The sequence below is a fragment of the Erpetoichthys calabaricus genome, chromosome 4 (genome assembly GCF_900747795.2).
Source record: "Erpetoichthys calabaricus chromosome 4, fErpCal1.3, whole genome shotgun sequence".
Taxonomy (NCBI): domain Eukaryota; kingdom Metazoa; phylum Chordata; class Cladistia; order Polypteriformes; family Polypteridae; genus Erpetoichthys; species Erpetoichthys calabaricus.
In genome coordinates, this window is record NC_041397.2 from 47919978 (window position 1) to 47935980 (window position 16003).

Below are 16003 nucleotides of genomic sequence, written 5' to 3' on the forward strand. Positions count from 1 at the left end.
GTATCCAAGTCTATTCCATGCCATTCAAATATGTGTTACATGTATTTTCACTATGTTAGTCAAATTGTAGTTGTTATAGTGATGAATGTCACTTCGGCTTTAAAATCCCAATAAGCAACACAAATTTAGCATTTGCTGATTGAAGTTTGTTGTTTGAATAGCCCTGCTAACTACATGTCTCAGTATTTACATAATCAAGATCATATCATTAGAGTGGTCAGGCTTGTGTTTCAAAGCACTACGAGCTGAAACACATGAATATCTACCTAATGTGGATGTTTTGAAACACAAACTAAATACATTTTACTTTCAACTGGCCAGCAAAACAGATAAGCCATGTCCACTGCATTCAGAAGAAGAACGCAAACACTTTATCAGGGCTATATTTGGTGCTGCATTGAAAACCATCAATTTAGCTATCATTTGTCTCTCATTTATTCATATATGTAAGACAAGTTAAAATGACTGCAGCCTATAGTTGATTGGTCACATTATTGCGCACAGTAATTATGCATTTCTATTTCTGAAATAGTTCAATATTGAATCAACTTTTTTTTACTTGAACGTGTAGTGCTATTTTAACTTTATTAAGTAAAATTACATAGGAACTTCAAATAATAGGCAAATAATACCAGAAATCCTGGGCTGAAATTCAATCGCTGTATAATTGAAGCAGAAAACCAGAAATTAATTTCATTTTATTATGGTCTCCCACCTTTGCTCATTTCTTTTCTTTTTTTATATATTTTTATTGATTTTAATTAGAAACAGGTAACACTCCATATAGTCAAGTCAAATTTAATAAGTCAAAGCAAAATTCAACCCCTACCCACCCCTATAGTGCCTCTGGAAGTGAGGCAAGCCACACTTAGCAAAGTCCTGGTCCTCTGACAAGAGAGGGGGAACGTCTAGAGCAAAATGAAGCTTTTCGGGGTTGCCCCCTACTTTTCGCACTTTAGATAAAAAAAAAAAAAAACACCCTCCCTTATAAACCATTTTTGGGCCATATTTCATGCAGGAAATTACATCTTTAAGATAAACAGTAAATCAATAGATGTCTGCAGCAAAAATGATCAGAATAACTTGAAGTTGTACATGCAACATAAACTGACCCCATGGGATTTACCCACTAATGAGATATAATGGATGAAAACAAAACTTTAAAACGGTGTTCAGTAATATAGGCATGTGGAGTGTCATTTTATAGTTTTTCAATGTTGCTGATCACGAACATGATATTTTTGATATTTGAGTCTTTGCTGGTGGTCCTAGCCCTCTAAGAGCCCCTCCCAGAAGGATACAAATGATACATTTCAAACAGAAGCACGTGGGGTATAATTTTAGACTATTTTAAGGTTAGCGATTACAAATACGTTGTTATTTTTGGTCCTTCACTAGGGATCTAGCCCTCTATAGATCTCTATAAAAGGGTGGGAAATTACAAATTTCTATTACTTGAGAATATACAGTATAACATTAAACATTTAAATTGAAACACATTTTAATATTTAAACTATCTGATGCAACTATTCTTGAATATTATGTACTCATGAAGCAAATCATTACGTATCTTATGAAAATCCCACATTAGGGAAGCTTACACTAATTCAGATTTTTTTTTTCAGGTTTTAATAACCACATAATATTGGAAATACATCTCCACACTCAAATGAACCAAGAAACTGTTACAAGCTTCTAAAAGGATCAAATATTAAGATTACTGTAGCTTCCAGAGAGGGCCATCTTAAAAACTTGCATGGGAAAGAAAATCTTTGGAAAGGACAGAATGATAAGAACCATAAGATAGAAGATTTAAAAAAATAACTTTTCGTCTCTGGTGAAAATAAGTGTAAACATTTTTGTCTGTCTCATAAATACACCAATTACATACCCTCAGTTCTCAAACACACTAGTCAATAATATATCTAAGCAAAGTGTCTACTGTAATCCATCTAGTGGCATCACAACAGTAAACTTGTTCATAAATATTTCCTCCTCCAAACCGTTCAGAGTTTTGTGGTTTATCAATATTATTCTACAAAATATTGTATGTGCACGTATTCTGATTATCTGCTGAGGTGAATACCAGATGGCTCTCGGTCAGCAACCTATGAAGTCTTACAGTTCTATCTTATTGTACTGGGAAATAACTATCGTTAAATCAACTCACTTTTCAAAAGCACCCGCTGACTCTCCACAAGCTAATGGCGTAATTTCTCCTTTCTTCTTTCAATCATCAAAAACTCCACCTTTAAAATTAAGGTTTAAACTGGATAGATACAGTCCTCATAACACTTTTCTTAATGACACAAAGATCTTGTCATAACAACTGTGCACACCAAAAAAAAAAAAAAAAAAAACTACCTTCAACACTTCCCTAAGGCAATCCCAAAAAATATGTAATAATGGCAATCATGTTGAGCACAATCAAACTCACTGGTAAAGGGCTTTAAAACCATATAAAATGTTTGATATGACTTTATTACCCATAACTGGCTGATTGGAAGGAGGTGATGAACTGTTAAGAAACGAAAGCCTTCCCTTGGTGCACCATCAAGTTGCTTAAGATGGTTTGTGAAATTGATAAAATTGTCCTTTAACATTTGCCAGAGTTAACCTAGGGAATAAAAATTTCTAAACATTCAGGGCATTTAAAGGCAGCTCTTCTTCCAAGTTACTAGGGGTATGTAGCATGTAAACATTCTTTTTGGTTAGCCAAGTGACAGACCCTGAAGACAAATTCCAACCAACTCAATTTCAACTTTGTATGGTAGACAGCAAAAGTATGTATATGATAAGAACAATAGATTCATATTTTTTATCACAACTTTGTTTTTTTGTATAAACCCATTAGAACTCTAGTGAAGTAAACAGAAAATTAAAAATATAACTAATTTGTATGAATTAAAAACAAAGGTGCTTTTAAAACATTAAACACAACATTGTAATTCATTGTTATATAAAAACATAATTTATAAGTACACTTGAAATACACCTTAATGTTCAATGCCGCTTCCTTTAAGCCTAAGTCAAGGCTTATTAGAGCAAGTATACTTCAATGAAATATTTTTCCCCCAAATGTCCATCAAAAAAGAAATAAAAACCTCCAATAAACAGACGTGATAATACACAGAATACACTTGGCACACTCTTTTCAAGAATAAGCATCATTCTAAGTTTCTTTTTAATATATGATGCTCTCAAAAAAAAGACCACAAAAAAAAACAAAACAAAACAGAACAGAGACCTAAGATTGCAGCTATCAATATTATACAAGGGTTACTCAGAAAGTTTTACAATCACTGCATAGTATTTATTCAGCAAGGATGCAATCGATAGTGCAGGTGAGCTGGACACATTACAGAGGTATTAGCTGACTGTACCGTTTTATGAGACACAGTTTGTCATAAATCTGCTCAACTTCTTGCGTATTTGAGACCTGAAACACGGCACTTTATAGAATGGAGTATATTACTTATGGTAATTGTTACATAGTAGATACATCAGTTTTCCTACAAAAATCTCTAAAAAAAAAAACCAAAAATAAAAATAAATAAATAATAATAATGAAAAAAGAAAAGAAAAAAAAAAACACTGGATGATTCCGTTGTAACAAACCAGTTACGTCTAGGAAGGCACACTACATTTGAAAGAATTTTTTAATACTCCTTGGGCTCACAGCAAAACTAATCACACTTGGAGAAGAGTGGACAGTATCCCACAACAAATATGTTAAGAAAATAAATATTACCGTACATAACGTGTCTCTTTTTACATTTTCCTTTCTGTATGCTGCATAAACATATTTGCTTATACATACATACTGTATATACACACACACACATATATATTAGGGCTGTTAAAGGTAATACATTTGATTATTTTTCCATACACATGTTAATCAACACCCCTTTGCCAATGCTTTTGAAACTGGTGACTGCAGCCCCAGGGTGGTTGACATTATTTCAAAAAAATATATCAATTTCAATTTTAAACCACGTTAACCACCGATTTCTTATATGTTAAGTGGCAGTTAATGTATACATACTGGTTCGTACTGGCACTTTTTCACAACGGATGTTCCACTTTCTATGAGCTTGCACGCAGTAGTGCATGCAGGTTTTCAAAGTGGCCCCTGAAAAAAGTATCTGTATATCAGTGCGCAGCAATCCTCCTTGCCTTCTCTCTGAAGAAACTATATGTAATATAAAGTGAATCGCATTATAGATGTAGGAGAAGGATGAAGAAGTCCATACTCAGTCTCCCTCTGTTCTTGCTGTGAGATGGACAGATTAAGGCAAATAAACATACAAATGAAAAACAAAAGATGAAATTTAACAATTATTAATTTAGAAAATACACATATCCAGCATATAATTTTATGCTTATTAATATTAATCCTCAGCATAAAACTACTGCTTCTATCAGAGGAGCCAGTGCTTGGTAACCCTTATACTTTCTTCAAAAATAAATACAGGAGTAAGCTGAAGTTAGAAGCAAAAACATACATAAATTTACCAAAACTGGAAACCTGACAGTAATGACCATAAAGATACACCACCTTCACAAATGACTTTATTTTCCTCTTTTTTGACCTGATGCAATATGTAACATGTTATCCTACTTCTTCTGATCTGGAAAGGTTTGCACTAGCACAAGAAATTCAAAAAGACTTACACAACCGCAGAAAAATTCTATCTGTAATCACTTTGAAATGCTCAAATGCAATATTAGGGGAGAGTGGCAGTTAAGAAATTCCACTTGTAGTTATGCCTGGTAAGAGTTCAGAACTTAAAAATTAGAAAAAGACTGAAAGTAAATAGGGATAAATCAAAATATTTCAGTTCCTGGAGGTATTATGCCAAGAAAAAGGTTGAAAACCCCTGGCCATGCTATCATGACATTTGATCACACATATGGCAAAAGTCTACCATGGTTAAGTATTTGCTTTGATCAATAGCTCTACCATTACATAAAGTCATGGTGTTAATGGTAACCATGACAAGATCAAGCTCTGCTTTGTAGAATTGGCTATACCATTAGTGGGGTCATTGACCAGATGGTACAACAATATTTTGTGGGTTCTTGACCAAACGTTTTAGAATTCCTGATCTAAGCATTAAAATTAAACATTAACATAAACACTAACAGAAAAGACAAAATTTATGATAGTTGTTGATTTAAAACTATTCAGGACAGATCAATCTACAAAATTGTCAATACTTGCAAACTTAGTCCAGGTCAGCTATGATTGAGAAACACGCACTGGTACAGTGCATTGCCATACTCTTCACATGATGAAAAAGCGTGGGGTCCTTGTTGGCAACACAATCCATTCAACCCCCCCAGACAGACACGAGGTCCAGTCCCACCCTCCAGAAATGGCCATCTATCTGCTGCAGCCAGGTGTTACATGGTTCAGCCACTCAGGTACTCAACAATGAGGCTCCTGTGAGCCGGATCACACTTAAATTACTGTTGTTTATTGCAAAATAGATTATATCTAACTGCAAATCTCTAAATACAGCTGAAGATACAGAGCTGAGATACATTATTCAGCAAGGTCTGACAATTCTTTTCTATTACCTTCACATGGGACAAATATGTCATGTATCAAGGATTCACACCATTTGTGTGTGTGTGTTTGTGTATATTATATATATATATATATATATATATATATATATATATATATATATATATATATATATATATATATATATATATATACACATACACACACACACATTCATTTTGAATTTTGAGTGCTTGAATACAAATATGAATCTGGTTTTTAACTCCTTGACAACAACATGATCATCAAATGCTTTTTTTTTCCCTTTGGTTATATTCTTGAATAAAAGCACATGTGCTTATTTGATATTTGAACTAAAGTCTTCACACATTTTCCATGTTTTACAAATAATGATGTGAAGAGTATAAAGTTTCTGATTTAGGCATGTGTTCAGTATTTCTTGTCTAGCATTTCCTTTCATCCTATACTTACCCAGATCTTTGTAGACACGGAACACACATGAAATGCATGTATTCCAAATAACAAACTGTATTATTTACCCTATACAGCTCCAGGAACCTCACAAGCAGATAAGGAGCCTTGGCTTGAGCTGGGAGAACTCTTTTCCCAAGTTGAGCTCCGTCAATGCGGGGGATGGGACAACAGGCTGATTGCTGCTTGTGCTGATGGACACATTTACAACACAAAAGACACTGATGGAGAGGTGCAAAGGGATTCAAGTTGGGCCAGGATTATGAATTTTTTCGTAGGCTTCAGAGATTCTAGTGTTAACGTATGAAGCCATTTTTTTTGTTTAGTTTTCTGCATTGAAAATATGACCAAAACAATGGAAAGGAATATGAATTAGAATAAACTAACACTATTAAATACACAAATATTTGTATACTTTAGTGCCCCATTAAAGCCTATACCACTGATGTGTACTATACTTAATCTTTAAGATGTACATATACCCTGTAATCAAAGAACACCACAACCTACTTAACATGTACACTAATCTTAAAGACTACAAATTATACTGTAAAACAACATAAGAAAATCCACAATTTTATAGCAGTTTGAAAAATAGTAGTTTCAGATATTATATCCATCCATCCATTTTCCAACCCGCTGAATCCGAACACAGGGTCACGGGGGTCTGCTGGAGCCAATCCCAGCCAACACAGGGCACAAGGCAGGAACCAATCCCGGGCCGGGTACCAACCCACTGCAGGACTTCAGATATTATAGATAAATGTAAAAAAAAAAACAAAAAAAAAAAAACATTTGCTTGTCTTAGCAAAACTATTAGAAATTTTTACTAGCACAAGACTTTCCTCTAATGCTTGTCTGTAGCAGTAATTAAAGAAATCAGCCTACTTACAGAGCCATCAAACACATTGTCATAAATGTTCTCTGTTTTGCACTGGGAACAGATAAACTTGAATCTTTCACAGTCACGATATTTTTCTTCATCAGTTAGCTGAGCAGGAACACCAAGCAGAGCCTCATTTTCTTCATCTCTCTGGTATTGTTGATGGGAGCGAAACTGAGATGGGTCCAAGCCTAAATTATAAATAAATAACATATTACCACTCTCAAGCTTGTATCAAACATTACAAAAAATATCACTGCATATATTGTCAAGTCAATGATCAATTCTACAACACTCCACAAACTGAAATTTATTTAACTTATACATAACTATACAAACAGTTGTACTATATACCAAATGAATTCTTATACAGTACACCTCCAAAATTCGCGGGGGTTACGTTTCTAGAGCAACTGCGAATTGAGAAAAACCGTGAATTTTGGATGTTGTTAAAAAAAATGCCTATTTCTATAGTTTAAACCCTAAAAATACCCCCAAAACACTTTAATTTCAAACTCAGCTTAATACATTACCAAAAAAAAAAAAAAAAAAAAAAAAAAAAAAAAAGAATGTAAAGGTAAACCTGCACACTATACAGTACTGTACTGATATGTCACCCGCAGTGTTAGAATGTAAAATACCAATGTTACCTCTATATGTACTATAATTCATGCAAGCGCGTGTTCATTGCTAGAAGCCTTAGAAGGTGCAGGGCGTTTCAGCGGCGTCTTGGGGCTTTAACTCTTAAACTGCCACATACTTGGGGGTTAATGCATCCCTGAACGCCAAATACTTTTTTGCTGCACTTTTTAAGTAAACGTCACAATTCACAAAGAAAATGTGAAATTTTAATGGAACACGTATTTTTTTTTTATGCAAACAGCATCACAATTACTGCAACACTGATCATTTTACACACTACCAATGAACTGTAAAAACTATTTAAAAAAACTACTGGAATAATATGTACAAGGTGCAACTGACGCCATTGATGAAATTCAGTAAATCACCAAGCCAACTGCGCTTGAACTGGCTGCACTCAAGCACACAAAGGTAAGCGCTGCTTGCAGGCTAGTCTAGTGCACCAGCTCAATCCCAGGGACAGTGAGGTTGCAGGGTGTCACGCTTAGGTCACAGAATTGCTCAGAAACACAGGAGATTGTAGAGACAGGAACTTTATTCAAACACTTCAAAAAAACATGTCTCTTTCAGAAGTAAAACAAGCTCAGTATGCAGTTAGTTCTCTATTAAAGAATAGACAATCATCATAAGGGAGCACAACGGGAGCGGGACCCCAAACAGAAGCAGAGGAATTCAGGGGGAGAAGAAAGAAACAAAGTGATCATCCTAAAAGGATAGGTGCTGTTCAGGCTTTTAAGTATGCGTAGCGTCACGCAAGAAGCATATCACGTGACAGAGCAGCCACAAGTAAGCCCAGCAAGTAAGGGAGCAATTTGAAAGTAGTTTATCAGCGTTTTTTAAGAGGGGGTTTTTGAGGAGCGTCCGTGTCTTCTAGTGGTGTGTTCAGCCTCCCTGCTCACAAGGGGCTGGCAGTGGTCATGAGCTGACTGCTCGATGAATGTACGGCACTGCCTGATCAGCTCCTGCGTGCTTGGAAATGGAACTGGAAAACGACTATAGCCGGTTGTGGCGGTTTAAGGGTTAAGAGGAACAAAACGGAAAACAAGAACACTCAGCAGGAGATGCATCACAGTCAATCAGCAGCAAGGAGAAATGAATAACGCTGTAGCGGTCCAGTGCTGCTTAGATTCACACTGTCGAGAAGATGTGATTTATGTATTTTCATGGTGGAGATTCCAGACTTGGCCTGACCCGCACGCACTCACAAACAGAGACAAAAACAAAGCAAACCGGTAAACAAACAGCAAATAAAGAATGTAATTAAAACAAATGAAATAAATGAAAACAACGATACCACCCCTGTTCCCCTTACGGCGATTACACATTAAATACAAGAAAACACAAACAAAACACACACAGTAAATCGTGAAAAACATTAATGAAAAATGACAACGGATGAAATGTAATGATGAAAATAGATAGTCCTACCGGTAGTTCTTGAAATGGTGAAGACGGGTGGACGGGTTCAGGACCGCTCCTTTCTTTGCAGGATGGCCATGAATCCACTTACAGTGCTCATGTACACAGGGAGACGGCAGACAATCCAGACACCAACCACGAAACGATCCAGGACAAAACGAATAAGTACAGGTAACCCAACAGACAAAAACTTTTTTTTTGTTTTTGGTCACTGGCCCCCTTTTAAAAGCCGCGCTGACATCCTTTGACCCCAACAGCCCCAGCATCCTCAGCAGAAGACCAATCAGAGCCACTGTAGGGACTGCTGGGAGTTGTAGTTTCAAATTCTACTGGCTACTTTCATCATCCCAAGCCGCGTTTTCCTCTACAGTTGCTTCCTGTTCTCTCTACAGTGCAGTATTGCCACGAAAAAAGCCATAAAAATTGCAGAGGATATTTGCGGTTTCCGCTAACAATTATTAGATGGGTTCTAAGGAAAAATCAGTGAATGACTGAGGCTGCAAACTCTGAACCGCGACTTTGCGGTGGTGTACTGTACCACAGTAAGTGGAAATAAATTTTCAAGGTATTTAAAATACCTAAACTGGGGGTAATGACTGTGTGCTGAAATTATGATTCACTTTGAACATTTCATCTGCAATACTTTAAGAGTCTCTAAATTGGAAATATATCACTATAATTATAAATTAGTATACACAATTTATATATACTGTAAAAACAACTAATTATTAATTCAATTGTTTTATTGTGTTTACCTTTTTAGCCACATGTTCTTGAACATGGGCTGCATTACTACATGCATACTGTTTAAATGTTTCTATTATAAAAACTGCATTTATGATTTTAACCACATAATAAGCAAACCGCAACAAGACTTAAATTTCTATTTCGTATAACATTCTTTCAAAATGGTTTTTGATATCAAACATTTACATTGTCAAATTTAGATTATGTTTTATACAAACTTACACTAATAGTGTATGTTTTTTTACACAAAACAATATCATATTCCTGCAGATACTGTTGTGAGGCAATGCATGTTACAAAAGCTCCTAGAATATTTGGAGTCATAGGCTAGAAAAAAAAAAAAGTTGATAACATAAAATATTATATAAAAATAACAGTTAAATAGAAAGGTGCATTATACACAAGTGACTGATTTGATTAACAGAAATTATACACTGTATAGTTTTTTTGCGACTCACTATTTTTACCATTTACAATCAGTCCAACTGAAGTGTATTATAATTACTTTGATTTGATGTAGAATCCTTCTATAGTAAGCACTAGCCCAGGGACTGTTTAAAGGTATATAACAATTTACATATGTATTTATACATGGTTTGAAAACAAGCAGATAACATGATTTAATTAGGGTTATAAAGTGAGTCTGTGATGGCAGCTAAACCAGCAACCTTGTATGATAACAATTAGTAAATAAGATGTACTACCTGAAACGTGCATCACTCTACGTGTTGCATATGCCCAATTGGCAAATTTCTTGGTTAGTTTTACAATGGGCATGTCAAGCTCAGATATCACAATCCAACAGTGAGCTTTTATGACCAGTTCACAGATTATGCCATTTTATGCATAAGCTCCATAACAGTAAAGCTTTAAACGCTGATTTTCATTTGTAAAGTGAGCTTAGTCACTGAAGTTTATCCTAAATGTACCCCTAAATGCGTCTGACATATTCTTTTTATGTGTCTGACATTTTACTAGCAAAGAAGTCTCATCGTCTAGCCAGGTAACAAAAAGTGGTTACCTAGATTTTTGTGTGTGACATTAAGCATAACCATAGATGCTAATTTCTTGTTTAATTATGTAACTACAAGTCTAGAAGCACCAAAATCCAATACTGCTTCACATTCTCAATTACATAATAATTAATAATAATAATTCATTACATTTATATAGCGCTTTTCTCAGTACTCAAAGCGCTATCCACACAGGGAGGAACTGGGAAGCGAACCCACAATCATCCACAGTCTCCATACTGCAAAGCAGCAGCACTACCACTGCGCCACCTGTGAGGACATAGGCACCATGTGCTTTGTATGGGATTACAAGTGGATCTTGATCATTCCAATATGGCAGACAAAGAAACAGAAAGAAACCAACAGAAAGAGGCCAGTTGTATCATTTGTGTGTGTATAATTCTGATTTTTTAATTGTTTAGAAATAATTGATTAATTTTCACTTGATTATAATGATTTGACTAAGGTAACCTTAAAGGAAAAGTTGGATGTTTTTCAATTTGAATTTATTTCTTCACAATCATGTTATATTTTAATGTACCACATAAAATTGTGCTCTAAAGTGAAACGTTTTATATAAATATTTTCTCTGTTCTTGCAGTTTACAATGAGGCTAAAGTGTGCACAGGTCAATAGATGAATGAAAAAGCCTTAAAACTTCCCAAATACATCCACTTTGAAGTAACAAAGGAGTAGATTTAAGAAAATATGCCTTCTGCTTTTATGAGGCATCCTTGTGATAATGAAAGGAAACTAGAAATAATTATTTTATCACTGATTCTTGGAACTATTTGTCTCGAGGTAAGAAAGCATCCGTCATGGGTGGAATTACAATAACCACCACAAGCATTCAGCACCAAGATATACTCTGATTATAATCCTACTTTTGCCTCTGCAAATCTATTTTTTCAACAGTTATGTTCAACCATGGATTTTAAAAACAAACAGATGAACATTTATATCAGAGGATTATCTTTTCCTAAATGGAGCTTACTTTTCATCCATTACATTCTGTGTTATTTTACATAGCCTACAGAGCAAGATTTATACCAATTGGCAGTGTAGTGAAAAGAGCACCTTGTACAAATATTAATAAATGTGAAGTGAACTAATTACAAATACTTAGATTTTTGAAAGAGCAAAGCAATCTGCACATTGCAGCTTCCATGGTATGTTTAGCACGAGCATGATAAAAAAAAAAAAAAAAAAAATTTAAAAGGGAAGAATATGATAGAACAGTCTGAAGCATCACAAAATAACTTTTGACTTTTTTAATGTACGATGATTTGTTCTCACCAAAGACATGGTGATAAAAGAACTAAGGACAACATGGTTGAGTTCAGACCCTGGCGCTGTGAGGCTGAAATGGCAGCTCTACACTGCCTGGAGAAACAAGCATAATAGGAGCACCGTGAGTCGTGGCAGGTTTTGCACAGACACAACACTTACAGGGCGCTTTGGATGCATCTCCCAGCTGCTAGAGTCCATTGGGTGGGCTAGAAGTAAGAGGGGCATCTGACCTCAAATGAGTGGACCAAGGTGGAGCTGGGCATCCTGCACGAGAGGGCAAAAGGATTAATCAGCTGGGAGAGTACCATGTGGCAATGTGGTGAAAGTGGCTCCTGGAGTAACCAGAAAGTCCTTTTTAGGGCCACCTCACCGTCAGTTGGCGTAAAGTGGTTAATCCATTCCTTCATCTCTTGCACTCAAACCCCCCCACCCATGAGTGATTACAATATTCTCTCTCACTGAAGCACATGTGTACGTCATCAAACCAGTGACAATAGGTAATATTTTTGTGAAATAATGAAATTACCTTTCATATACTGAAAAAAAATATAAGAGATTGCAAATGTGACTATCAGATATTATTGCCTATTTATATACAGAAGCTAGGTCAGTTTGGAGAGCATGTACTGGTACAGCGCATTGCTGCACCCAACACACGGCAAAACAGCTTGGGATCCAGGTTGGAAACCTCCCAGGTCAAACCCTCCGGAAATGACCCTCTATCTGTCACAGCCAGGTATTATGTGGACATCCCCTTGGCCTGGTCCAGCCACTCTGCTCCTCAACAATAAGGATCCTGCGAACTGGATCACCCTCAAGGAATTACGCCACATGGCCATAATGTCATAACTGTTGCTAACTCACAATGCAGGTAATGTGCCTCATTTAGGACTCCATGAACAATCGCTCATTCGACACAGTCAAACCAGCGGTACACAAGAATTCTTCGAAGAGACACAGTACCAAAGGAGTCCAGTCTTTGGCTCAGGTCACTGGATAGCGTCCATATCTCACAACCATATAGCAAGACAGGAAGCACCAGGACCCTAAAGACTTGGACCTTCGTCCTTTTGCAAAGATATCGGGAGCGCCACATACCCTTTTCCAGTGACCTCATGACCCTCCCATGCTCTCCCAATCCGTCTACTGACTTCATAGGAAGAGCCACCAGAGACATGAATGTCACTTTCAAGGTAAGTAAACTGCTTTACAAGGTTGACACTTCCTCTGCAGACAGACACTCTGCTGATTGTTGTGCCTGAGAGGTCATTAAAGGCCTGGATTTTGGTTTTTATCCAGGACACTCGCAAGCTCATCGACTCCGCGAAGATTACAGCATCATCAGCAAAGTCAAAATCAATGAATCTTTCTTCACCAACAGTTGCCCCACAGCCGCTGAATCCCACGACCTTGCCCAACACCCAGTCCATGCAAGCATTGAATAGAGTAGGAGCAAGGTGTGTGTTTCTTAGAGAACATAGACAGAAATTTACATTTGGGCATCAACACTCAGTAATATCAAAAATGGACCTTGGCAATGACTTTCCAAGGTGAAACTTGCCCTGAAAGATGCCAAGGAAGAAGACAAGTGACAGAATAAAGTGCACAGTCTCCTTTACAAAATGCATGAATGTTACAACGTTTTGCTTTGTGTGTTTTCCCTTGTATACATAACTAACAGAAAGTATAGGAATTGTGAAAAAATTCAACCTCAAGATTTTGATGAATCTTCACTTTTTAGACCTTCCCGAGTCCGAAATTAACATTTTTGAAATTATGTCTGCCTGTGTTAGTCTGTGTGTAAACATGATAACTCGAAAACGCTTTGACCAAAGTCAATGAGATTTTGTAAACCTGCTTTATATCAAAAATAAGGAATCCTATCAACTTTTGGGCCACTTCCGGTGAGTGGAAGTGGTACTTTACTGGAACATATATCAGATTTTTTTAAGCAAACTAGGTCTATAAATAAAGATATAGGATTCAAATTTTGTGTGGATATTTGAAATGATGAAAAATAAGTTGATATGAAATTTGAGGAAAAATTGCACAACAGGAAGTGGTACTTTAACTGAATACTTTTTCAAATTTTCAAGTAAACTATGGTTATATTTACAGATAGATGATTTAAACTTTGTATAGATATTTATAATGATAAAAAGCAACCAGATATCAAATTTGTGAAAAATTACTCAACCGGAAGTAGTATTTTATTTAAAAAAACACCCGAATTTTTGGTATCATGGAAATACAAATGTGTACACGATATTAAGAACTGTATTCAATATAATGCATCTTTCAATAACAAGTATTAATTATATTTTATTTTATATATCATCAGTTTAACAATAACGTGCAAAGACTTAACATGCCATGTAAATATAAAGATGCAATGGGAACAATAAGCTGCTACGTCCCCTGTTGTGCTTCTTGTAATACATTTTTTTTTTTATTTATGTCATCGTCATAATTAAATGTAGCTAAATGCAGTTTAAATTATAGCAATTTGTTGCAACAAATATTATATAATACTAACACTTATTAATGTTTTTAGGTGACTATAACTTTTTACTTTGCACATAATCTAGGTAATGCATATGTAATCATGAAAAAATTCCAGCACCGTTTTTGATCTCCCTTTGCTGTTTGGCAATATGTATGTAATCTCAAGAGATAGATCAGTACTTGATAATATGTTTTGTCTTTGTTTTTAATTTACTGTATATTATATATAAAGGGACTTTGGGACACTTCACTTCCATTACAAAGGCAAGAGCAAGCCATTTTTTCCAAAAAAGTTGGGATGCTGTGTAAAATATAAATAAAAACAAAACACAATGATTTGCTAATCTCAAACTCATATTTTACTCACAATAGAACATAGAAAAATATATTAAAAGTTTAAACTTAGAATAATGTACCATTTTAGGAATAGAATAAGTCATTTTGAATTTAATGGCAGCAACACATCTGAAAAATGTGGGCAAGGGCCATGTTTACCACTGTGTAGCATCCCCTCTTCTTTTAACAACAGCCCATAAATGTCTGGGAACTGTGGAGACCAGTTGCTGGACCTTTGGAAGAGGAATGTTGTCCTGTTCTTGTCTGATATGGGATTCCAGTTTATCATAAATCCTGGGTGTTCTTTGTCATATTTTCTGTTTCATGATGCACCAAATGTTTTCAGTTGGTGAAAAGTCTGGACTGCAGGCAGGCCAGTTTAGCACCCACACTCTTCAACTATGATGCCATGCTGTTGTAATAGATGCAATATGCAGTTTAGCATTGCCTTGCTTTGTCCTTTTTAGTCCGGAGAAAGCAGTGTCCATGTTTTCCAAAAAGAATTTCAAATTTTGATCCATCTGACCACTTAAGGGCCCGAAGATCACAAGCATCTAATATTGATTTTTGGCCTTGTCCCTTGCACACTGAGATTTCACTCCAGATTCTCTTGAATCTTTTGATGATATTATGTACTGTAGATGATGAGCTATTCAAAGTCTTCTTAATTTTATGTTGCGGAACATTATTCTGAAATTGTTCCACAATTTGTAGACAGTTTTTTGCAGATTGGTGAACCTCTGCCTCACTAAGATGCTCCTTATATACCCAATGATATTACTGACCTGTTGCCAATTAACCTGATTATTTGCAAAATGTTCCTCCAGCTGTTTCTTTTAAGTATCACTCACTTTTCTAGCCTTTTGTTGCCCCCATCCCAACTTTTTTGAGAAGTTGCTGCTATCAAATTTAAAATGAGCTAATATTTTTCATGAAATAGTAAAATGTCTCATTTTCAACATTTTATATGTATTCTATGTTCTATTGTGAATAAATATGGGTTTATGAGATTTGAAAAACATTGCATTCTGTTTGTATTTACATTTTACATAGCGTCCTAAATTTTTTTGGAATTGGGGTTGTAAAATTCATCAAATATATAACACTTTAAAATGCAATTTCATATGGCAAATTAAAATACAGGTCAAATTCCGTTACAAC

General features: G+C 35.6%; 1 protein-coding gene across 2 annotated transcripts in view; it reads right to left on the reverse strand.

Annotated features, from left to right (window-relative positions):
* Positions 1-16003, reverse strand: part of pola1 (polymerase (DNA directed), alpha 1) — a 452854-nt gene that overhangs the window by 186777 nt on the left and 250074 nt on the right. For both annotated transcript variants that reach the window (XM_028799416.2, XM_028799415.2), the window contains exon 33: positions 6900-7081. In XM_028799416.2, coding sequence (XP_028655249.1) covers positions 6900-7081 — 182 coding nt within the window. The remainder of the gene's footprint in view (positions 1-6899; positions 7082-16003) is intronic.